Below are 10,779 nucleotides of genomic sequence, written 5' to 3' on the forward strand. Positions count from 1 at the left end.
GTATTCTATGCCAAGGTTTTGCAGTGTCCCCCTCTTCACTCTGTAGATGCAGGGTGTTTAGCAGCTGAACAGCTAGGAGGAAAACAACAACCACCATCGATTTGACCGACAGTTTTTACTGATTTACATCACGGCTGACCCTTCTCCTGGTGATGTGTTACATTAGAAAAGGTCTGGAACTGATTTGATTGGACAGGGTAAAATATTGTGAATCATTTGTGGAGTTTTTTTCCCCCTTTCTTTTTTGTTTAAAAAAAAATCTTCCTCATGATTGCAAGATAATTAGACTTGTAGCGCATGGTACATGCAAAAGCACCGTTGGAGAATGCATTTTTTAATTTATGTTCATAGATTTAAAGTATTCTTTTTTGTTTTCATTAGATAGTGTTTGAAGACACATACTGTACAATGACTGAGGGAGGCATTTTTACCACTCCTCCTTTAGCATCCTATCAAGAGGTTTCAATTTAACATTTTGGTTTACATAGAGAGACTGACACATGTCCAGAGGACAAACGTGTTGTTACTTTAAAAACAGAAGCTATTTTGACATTCCCTTCAAGCCTATGGTTGATTTTGGGCAGTTGTAGACCTCCACACTAAATGGTCTGTAATGTCTGTGAAACTCAGATGAATCACTTCATCTGCAACATCAGGCCAAGGACTCAATGGTGCCCCCCAGTGTCAGAGACTGAGAGACATGTGTAGCACTTGCTGCATCCAGCACTATCTGTACTTATTCTTCATATTTTACTGTAGTTCTTTGAGTGTAGGTTCAGGTTTTTTCATCATGTCACACTGTAGTTAAATATCAAACACAACCCAGAGATTGTTCATGTTTTTTCGATTGGTTAATTTGATAGTACCACAAAGATACTAAATGATGCAAGCACTTTCCCTGTGCCTCCCAACCCTCTCTTTGGAAACGATGGACTGGCTATACCGGCATTCCTACACACACACAGCTGTAGAAGAGTTACAATACAGTTCTAGTCTGCGGACCTTGCTCCGTTTCACATCTGTAGTGTTGGTCTTCTTTTTTTCCAAGCGCTGCTCCTCCAAACAGGTGACATAACTGTAGATTAACGGAGTACGAATTCTGATTTGTAGGCACAGACTGTGTTATCCCTCCCAGATCTTTGTGTGTGTAGACCTGCAGAAACAGGCCGAAAAGGGAGACTCCACTGTGTGTTCTTTCAGGGGTGTACACCTCATGGTACATTGCACAGGTGTGTAAGATGTAAGTTGCACTGCGACATTAAAAAAGGAACATATTGCTCTTTTTCAAGGATAATATTAGCTTACTGTTATTCTGTACATTAAACTGACTAAAGATGATATTAAAAAAGAAAGAAAATTACATTTATTCTTCCTAAAGTAGCCTTTTTTGGTTTCATATATATGAATATATATTACAAAAAATACAGATTGTAAACTTAAGTTGTTAAACTTTGACTTCAATAAACTGAATCCTCTGCACTATGAGCTATGTTTTGTTCATGTGTACCTTTTTTGACTTTATTGAAACACTAAAAGTAGATGCAATGACAGATAATTTGAATCAATTGCAAAAATGTGAAGAGGGTAATATAGACTTAACTTTTTAGATTACCCAGTTTATTTTCCAAACAATTTGCAGTTAACATATCAAAGGCTATCATTTATGATGTTGTTTCTGTACCCCTTCACTCAGACAACAAAGCTATTAATATAAACTCCACTCTCTGCCTGTGACATTATCATAGTTGTAGTGTTAGTTCACGGTCTCAGAAGAACTGTAATTATGTAAGGAAAGGTTCCACATTACTGGATGTAATTCCTGGTTGAAATTCTATTATCACAATAATAATACATTTCACATTTATCTGAGGATAACATATCACCCTCATTAAATTTGCATTTCTAATTACAAGTATTACAAGCTGCAATTGCCAGAACAGAGATGAAGTTTCAGACTGAGGTCAGGGGTCACTCTATAGCGGGAAGATCATACACTATATTCAATTCATGCCGTAATTAATGTGCATGTCAGAAATGTCTTTGAGCCCCTAACTGCTCCACGTGCATAAGCCTCCAGTTAAAAGACAATTGCTTTTCAACAACAACAGCTACAATTAATAACTTTCAAAGGTAGTTTATGTCATATGCCATTGGTGCTGCTAAAGAAGTGGGTGTTATTTTATCATTTAGATTACATTTTCCCCTTCTTCTTCATTAACATAACAACAGTTTCTCTTTGTGGAAGCGGAAATTTTAACGGTATAGTCCAGAGGCAAATTTATGATGTGTGATATTGGGCTATACAAATAACAGTTGACTTGAACTGACTTGAAAGTGATCAAATAGAGAAAAAAATAATATTCATCTTGTGTTTTGGAGAACAAAAGTAAAATAAAAAAATAAAAAAAACTGAGCTGGGGGAGTTATTGTTCATGTAAAGATTTTAGACAAACCACAGGCATTCATTATTTTTTACAGCCACTGGATTAGAGGAAAGTCTAACAGCATTAATGCAGTGTTTGACCTTCCTAAGTGAAAGTCAATAATGTGCAGCTTTTTACCTACACATTTGAATGTAAAATGTGGGCAATTTAAATAGTAATATATAGCTAACTAGTATTAAATTAAGAGTTAGGCAATGTTTTAGTCCAAAAAGTACATGTTTCCAACCATTTCAGTTACATGCATGAAACAGAGTCATGATACTCCATGATAGGAGTTGGATAAGCTTGTGACCATGTAGTATTCATGTGCCCGCTGTCATGCCACCACGCTGCAGTACCTCTTCATTCCATTGGATGGCAGTAGCTGACCGTGGTTTGGACCAGTCCACGCCGCCCACCGGCGCCTAAAGAAGAAGGAGGAGCGCTGTCATGGCGGCCAAGGTGAATGCTTGACATTACGTCTTCGGCAAAGTTTTTATGTTTCAGCTTTATATTTTTACGGAATGCGTCTGTGGTGTGTTAAAGTCAGTAGTCCCGGAGCTGTTGATGCGTACATGAACTGATGGCATGATACGCTTGTTAAGCTCCTGTATTAATGTTAGCCTGGCTGAATGAGTCGATGCTAACGCTAACAACACTAACGTAGACAGCGTTTAATTGCTTTAGTTTGCAGCAGTTTTCACAGTGGTCCCTCCATTAACCGTCTTCTTAAAACACATGTAACAGCTGCTAAATGTTGAGAATCACCAGCAGTCTCTTTGTTAGCTGTAATAGTGTGAACGCAGCTACACGAATATAGTGTGCGTAGATAGTTAACGTCCGCATTCATGTTAATTAATAGCAATATCAACAACGCTGCTGTAATGTTGGCTGTTCACTAATAACGCTGATAACTTCTGCTAAAAATTGTTTCTACTAACGATGTAAAATAACGAACATTTATTGAAGCGGTATATTAAAGTACGGTTGAAGTACTAATACTTTTCTCTCAACAACCTTATTTGAGAGAGCTGTTAATAGAGATTTGCATTAAAACGTATGATAAACTATGACGCACGTTTATAGATTAAAAACAGTAAAGTAAGTCACTAGAAGAAGCTCCCAGCATTAACACGATGCTTTACAGCTCAATGTTTTAAAGTAATAAACAAATAACATTACAACTATTCAAATGTATCACAATGTAACGTAGGTTAAGGTCACTGGTAAGACATGCAATTCTGCATATTGACAACTTTTACTTTCCATATATTGTCATCCTTATGCATTTGAGTCACAAGCTGGACAATAGCAGAGCATTGTACTTTTGCTACTTGTGTCTAAACGTGTCCAATCTTTTGTTTTGTTGTTGTTTCCCCCTCTCTTTCACATCCGTTTTTCTTCTTTTCTAAGTAAAATATAGTATATAGAGTATAGCTATATGTTTTGTGTTTCCTGTTTTCTGTTGTTTATTTATCTGCCAATTTGTGTCTTTTCCATTTGTATTATCAGTGGTTGATGTTCTGCATGAGTAATGCCTGACAATGGGTGGTGTTGTACTGATGGATACTAAAGTTACTATTATTGTGTGCTAGGTGGTGATGGTGGCCGTCCCGACGGTGCTGGGCATAGCCTCCATTCGAGTGTACACGGTGAAGGAAGTGTCCGCTGATGGGCTTGTTACTCGAGAAAAGGTATACCTCTGCCCGTCACTCAGTCATAACAGGAGACAACTCTTGACTCACTTGACTATTGGACCTAATTCTAACAATCTGACTTTGGCCTCTGTCTCCAGCTGAACATCTACAACCCGCTGCCACCATCCACTCAGGTTCACTTTGTGCCAGATAAGCCTGGCGTCATTGAGAGCGGCTTAACGACAGCGAGAGAGAGTATACTACCATTTGTCCATACTGTCAAGGTATATTCAGATGTGTCAAAGTCACACACACCATTTGCTACAGGAGTATATCATACTTGCACATCCTCTTTAACACTTCTGACATAAATAGCAAACCAAGTGTTATAATAATGGAACAGCAGCTAAAACACACTGAAAAGGTCTTATCTCACACCTGCAGTGTTAGTTTTCCAACCCTGATTTTTTTTTTCCCCCTCTCATTCGCGGTTACAGAGCACAATCCCACATGCTGCAAGCACTCTGTTTATGATGATATGATTTTGCAAACAGCGAAGTTCAGGAGTAAGACAGGAAATAGTGTGTGTGCAGTTAACTCTGCAGCTGTAGAGTTTGCTGTGAGAAGAGTTGACAGTTTGACAGTGGTAGAAAAAAAAAAACACTTCACACTCTTGCTCTAGCTCACATGCATCCGTTCTAGTATTCTCTCCATTATGTTCTTGATGGCCTGTTACAGTGGTTTCAGGTGTTTGTCCTGTGTTTCATGCAGGGAGCCTGTGTCTCTGTGAAAAGGGGAAGTGTAAACCTATACCATGCTGGAGAGGGTGAGTTAATAGTAGGTACCTCAAGGTGTCATATATAACTAATGTTCTCCCTCACTGAATGTCAAAACTTAATTTTTTCCCTTACAAAGCTATTAGACTGAATAATGGAGGAACTATGTGGGTAATATTTCTAATTCTACCTTTAGGGGGTTTTGTATGTAGCAGAGTCCTTGGTGGCCTAAATGTATGTGTTAAAGTAAAGCAGCACACACTTACACCTTACATTATGTAATCACCCAAAAAAATATGTAAGAAAAACAGTTTTTTGCATCTTACCATCTCTACCGCCAACATCACCATCACTACTACTTTTAGTGATACTGATACACATATTAAATACTGTTATTATTATAGTATGTTACTAACTGCTAGTGTAAGTAAACAAAGGCCCCACATAAACATAAAACCTCAGAGTTCAGAGCTGAAATGTCATAGGAATATTTCTGGGTGTGTTAACTGCTCTCTTGTGTGACTTGTTTTCTAGATTTGTACTATTACTTGAAAGACCCTCCCCCGGGTTTCCTACCCAGATTTGGCACCATCACCATAGCCGGCCTGCTTGGCATGTTCTTGGCACGGAAAGGTAACCTGATCCCCATCCACTGTATCACACACACACACACACACACACACACACACACACACACTGGGTCATCAGGGAACAGTTATTCAGTAAGCTGTTTATTTATCAGGTTGTTATGTTGTCTTATGTAAAGCAAACAGCAAAGAGACATTTTTGAGGTTTTAACATCATGACATTACTCCAGCACGACGCAGAGTCATTTTAACCTAACAACACTTCAGCTTATGATAATTAAGATGCTTCACTACAGCAGCTGTCATTACATTTTTATATACAGCGCATTCCCATTCACTGGAATGTGTGTGTGTAAACCAAACTTTCGACTGGTACTGTACATGTACAGCATGTCAAATACTGCTGCAGGGACAGAGCAATAATCAACACTGTTCTGATACCAGCACTCATCAGTTTCTGGTACAAGCTGGTTTTCCTACAATTTTCTTTTCTTTTAATGAAGTAAACCAAATAGAGCCGAAACCATTAATCAATTAGCCGATTGTTTGGCAATTATTTAACTACTTTAATAATAACTTCATCTTTTAAGTTATCTTTCAAGCAAAAATGGAAATATTCCCTTGTTTCTGCTTCTCAGTTGTAACCGTGTGCGTCGTGTCTTTGTCTCTGTGAAAGTAAATTGAATCTCTTTGGGGTTTTGGACTATTGGTCACACAAAATAAGCAATTTGAAAACTGCCTTGGGCTCTAGGAAATGTTAATGGAAGTTTTATAACTATTGTTTACTTGATTAATTTAGAATGATCAGCAGATTATTCAGAATGAAAATAATCTTATCTTTCACTATAACCCTAAAATCAAACTCATCAGTGTTCAGTGACACACACACAAAGAAACAAGCATAAAATAACTGAGTAAAGACTTCGTAAAAGTAAACAAGACCAAACATCTCAGCAAGCATGTGGTGCCAATCTTAAACAGTTACATTTTAGTTTGTTCATGTCCAGCTCTCTGTAAGAGATCAAAGAACTTACTTTACTCTCTCAGGCAGCCATAGTAGACGCAGAAATATTAACTGGTTGTGTAAGAACTTGCTCCACTGGAGAGCTAGATTGTCAGTATGCAGCATTCAGATGTGTCAGTATTTGAAACAGCTGTTGTTTAGCATCAATGAAAAAGGAGCTGTCTTACAGCCTGAAATAGTGAACCAAGTATTACATTATTCTGTTTATCTTTCTTTACATCTCACCTATTCATTCTTTAGTCTGGATTATGGAAACCAATTCACAAACGACTATCGCGTGATCAACAGCTCCGCCTTACAGCTACACATTGTGTCTATATAGCATATGAGTCATTCACTTCGTACGAGATTACATCCCTTTCATAAAGCAGCTGCATGTATGTCACAGGTGCTGGCATCACATTTAACTTTAGTATGACCCATGTGTGAGACAGCTGTTACAGGTTATTCTCCACCCATCAGCTTTCACAGACCACAGTTTGCCTCTGATGTAATATACACTGTTCAACCACATAAGTTCACTCATGTAAGATATACCGTTCAACCACATAAATTCACTCATGTAAGATTTACTGTTCAACCACATAAGTTCAAAGAATTACAGCACAAAAACAAGTAAAGTTTCTCTTTCAGTTCTCTCTTGCCTTTTTTTGTTTTTGTTTGCTCTCTCTGTCTTTTAGTCTTTTTTTTTTTACATTTAAGTGTTAATATGATTAAAAATCCGTTTTCAACACTAGTAAATCTACCCAATTTCTAAAGTCAACCTTCAAGATTGAATATGTGTATTAGTTTGATTTTCATTCTTTGTTTTCAAACTTTATTTTAGGCTCTCGTTTTAAGAAGTTAGCGCTTCCACTGGGCCTGATGACTGCAGGAGCATCAGTGTGCTACCCAGCCCAAGCAGTGGCTGTGTGTAAGGTATCTACTTTTTCAAATGCTGACACCTCATTAGCTACTCCAGCAGTACCACTCACAAACCTTATTATTTTCTCAGTTCAACACTTTTTTTTGTGCTCTCAAGGTGACAGGCAAGAAGGTGTATGCTGCAGGGCAGTGGAGCAGCGCTACAGTGTCTTCACTGCTTACCTACATGTCCCAGGAGCCGGTTGCTAAAGAGATTGCTGCTTCAAAACCACAGGTTAGCAGTCATTTCAGTATATGAACAGATTTATGAGTGTTGTGTGCAGGTGTTACCAGCTAGTTGCACAATAGAGCTACTGTAAAGCTGTTTATGATTGAAACCAGAACAGCAATTCAATTAAACACATAGGATAACCAACTGTTTTCACCACTGAATAATTTCCCCTCTACATGTTTCACTTGTTCAAAAAAACCCCATCTCTGCCTCAATAGGTCATATTCAATTTACTTTCCAGTTTGCCCTTTTATGGTTATGGTTATGAGGTAGTTACTGGAAGTTCTTGTTTCCTATAAATGAAAACTTATTCTGCTGTCCAACTCAATGTCAGTATTTAGTGTTGGCTATATGCCTAAATTGCAAAATGCAAATATAAATGATTATGTTTTTTTTCCTCTGCATTAATTGTAATAAATCTAACATATTAGAGCTGAAATGTTCAAGAAACTTTTAAATTATTATTTAAGTTATTTCTCTCTTACAAGTACAGTCTCTGTGATTAATCAAATATTAAAACTCATAATCATGATTTTATATATAATATAAACAGATTTACATTTTTTATCATTGAATTTATTTTCAGGCAGCCACAGTGCCAAATCCAGAGTCTGCAGTAGTTGAAGAGGCTCAGTCTGCCGCCTGCCATGCCTCAGAGCCCAGCTCCACCACAGACGACTCAGCCCAGAGCACTGTGCTCTCTGAGACTGAGGTGCAATCAGTTGAGTCTGTTCCTGTCTCTGATGAGCCCATTGTCAATGGAACAGAAGAAGTATCATCAGTAACACTCACAGAGATTTCCCCAGACCAGCCCCCCACAGAGACCAACACAGGTATCACAGATCTGTGTCTTCTTGTTTCTTTGTTTCTCTCTTTGTTTCACACAATCACACAAAAGCGTCTACTGAGGATATTCTGCATTCCTCTTTTGTCTAGATCTCGTGGTACAGTCGGTGCCAGCAGAGACCACTCCTCCCTCTGAACTACCTGCCCCTGTTGAAAGCGAGGAGCCCCCAGCCTTAAAACCAGCATCAGAGGAAGTCTCCACTGAAGCCAGTGCAGCTGAGCCCACACCGAGCTTAGAACCAGAGACTGTAGAGCCTGCACCAATCGAGTCTGCTTTAGCTGAGCCTGCTCCGGTCGAGTCTGCTCCAGCTGAGGCCGCCCCAGTGGAGTCTGCTCCGGTCGAGTCTGCTCCAGCTGAAGCCGCCCCAGTGGAGTCTGCTCCGGTCGAGTCTGCTCCAGCTGAGGCCGCCTCAGTGGAGTCTGCTCCAGCTGAGCCTGCTCCGGTCGAGTCTGCTCCAGCTGAAGCAGCCGCAGTCAAGTCTGCTCCAGCTGAGGCCGCTCCAGTCGAGTCTGCTCCAGCTGAGGCCGCTCCAGTCGAGTCTGCTCCAGCTGAGGCCGCTCCTTCAACTGAGGAACCCCCTGCTCCAAAGACCTCAGAAGAGCCAGCAGGTATCACTGATATTCTTCCCCATGACATTAGAGAGCAGAAATTGCACTAAATGAAACCAATGACAAAAGTAATCTGCTTCCTTCATCAACCACTGTTGGTTTTCTTATTCTACATTCAGACATCAAAGCTGCAACAAAACGTACTGTATTTAAACTATAACCTCACTCTCAGTGACAAACTTAAACCCATTCTGCATTTTATGTACATTTACACTGAAAAAAATGAAAAATATAATCTGTTTTTATAAAGGATGTAATGTAAATGGACCCTTGCAGAAAAATTAACTCTGTTTTAGAAATGACTAATTAATAAGTGCAGGAAATTGACACCTTCAGCTCAGTTCATTAAAATGATTTCCAACACATCTGGAGAAAAACAAACCCTGCTAAACATGCATGATGAGAAGAGTGTTGTAGGTGTAAGCAGCACAAGATAAGCTGCCCACACACGAATGCATTAAAAAGTGACACATTATTTGTATAATACATACTTAACAGTGGACTTGTTACATAATGATAAATTAAACCTCCACTTTTATAACAGAAGCAGCTCTGGAAACACATCAGTAACATCCCTGCTGTTGACCTTGTGTTGTATTCTGACTCTTCCAGCAGTGGCAGTTGTCGAATCAGCTGATCTTGAATCTGCCTCTGAACCTGAGCTCGTTGCTGCTGTGGAGGAGGCTCCAACTCCAACACACACACCACCACCACCACTACCACCTCTTGAACAGCCTGCAGCAGATAACAACAAAGGTACTGTGAACACCTGCTGCTCCACCGTGATGTTTGTTCATTTGACCCAGTACAACAGGCATTAATTCCTACAAACATCAGCACACCTGAACACACCGCATCTCTTCAGAGAATTTCCTGAATTCTAAGTCACCTATTGATAAGATGTGCTAAGTCTAAAGTCTTTTTTTCTACTTTTGATTATCTAGAAGGCTCAAAGTTTATTCTAGTAATGCATTAATAGGAAAGTCATTCAACATTAGAGAGGAAGCAGTTATAATATTATCAGTCATATTTCTGTGTTGTGACTTGAGCTTTTTTTTGCACTTCTCTTGCTTTCCTCTAGGGGGCTCTGGTTTCAAGCCAGACCCAGCTCTCATGGACTTTGGCCAGTCCAACCCGGAGGATGAAGACCTGTATAGCACACGCAGTTGAGAGACCACAGTGGACCTCAGGAGAAATCTCATTCCCACACTGCCATCAGATTATATCTCATTCAAACTGACAAAACACTCTCTGTATCCTGCAAGTTCCATCATGAAAGGAAGAAGGCGTAGTTAAGAAGGCTTTAATCAGTTTTTCCGTTTCTCATTTCTTCTGCCCACATCTTTTTATTTTTTTCAAGATCCAGGTACATTTACACTAATGAGAATGCAGCAGATTCCAGTATACGGATCTGGGTCAGTTTTGTATAGAAAGCTAGAAGACTGGAAAAAAAACACCTACAAGTTTACAAGTCATTTAATTCACAGCTGGCAGATTGTGTCATTTTCTCCTCGTCTGTGTCGTTAAACAGATAGTGGCTTTTTGTGCTGCAGTTGTCACAGTCATGAATGCATGGTGCTTTTATTTATTGTAATTTAGCCCATCGCGTTAGTAAGTGAGAAAATATCATGCGTGCTTATGATCATCACAAGATGAACGAGTGCTGTTTCATTTGTTACATCAAAGTTTGTCTTCCTTGTTGATTTAAGAACCCAAATAAATCTATATTTTTCATGAATTCA

At 39.2% G+C, this 10,779-nt stretch overlaps 1 protein-coding gene across 1 annotated transcript; it reads left to right on the forward strand.

The window, feature by feature from the left end:
• The first annotated feature begins 2,842 nt into the window (after positions 1 to 2,842).
• Positions 2,843 to 10,779, forward strand: apool (apolipoprotein O-like). The gene is made up of 11 exons (XM_053323536.1): positions 2,843 to 2,885; positions 4,019 to 4,117; positions 4,219 to 4,344; positions 4,832 to 4,886; positions 5,371 to 5,469; positions 7,274 to 7,365; positions 7,469 to 7,585; positions 8,169 to 8,415; positions 8,519 to 9,037; positions 9,650 to 9,793; positions 10,119 to 10,779. Exons 1-11 carry the CDS (start codon positions 2,874 to 2,876, stop codon positions 10,205 to 10,207), a joined length of 1,599 nt encoding a protein of 532 aa, XP_053179511.1. The 5' UTR covers positions 2,843 to 2,873; the 3' UTR covers positions 10,208 to 10,779.

This window comes from Scomber japonicus, chromosome 8 (genome assembly GCF_027409825.1).
Source record: "Scomber japonicus isolate fScoJap1 chromosome 8, fScoJap1.pri, whole genome shotgun sequence".
In the NCBI taxonomy this organism is placed as follows: domain Eukaryota; kingdom Metazoa; phylum Chordata; class Actinopteri; order Scombriformes; family Scombridae; genus Scomber; species Scomber japonicus.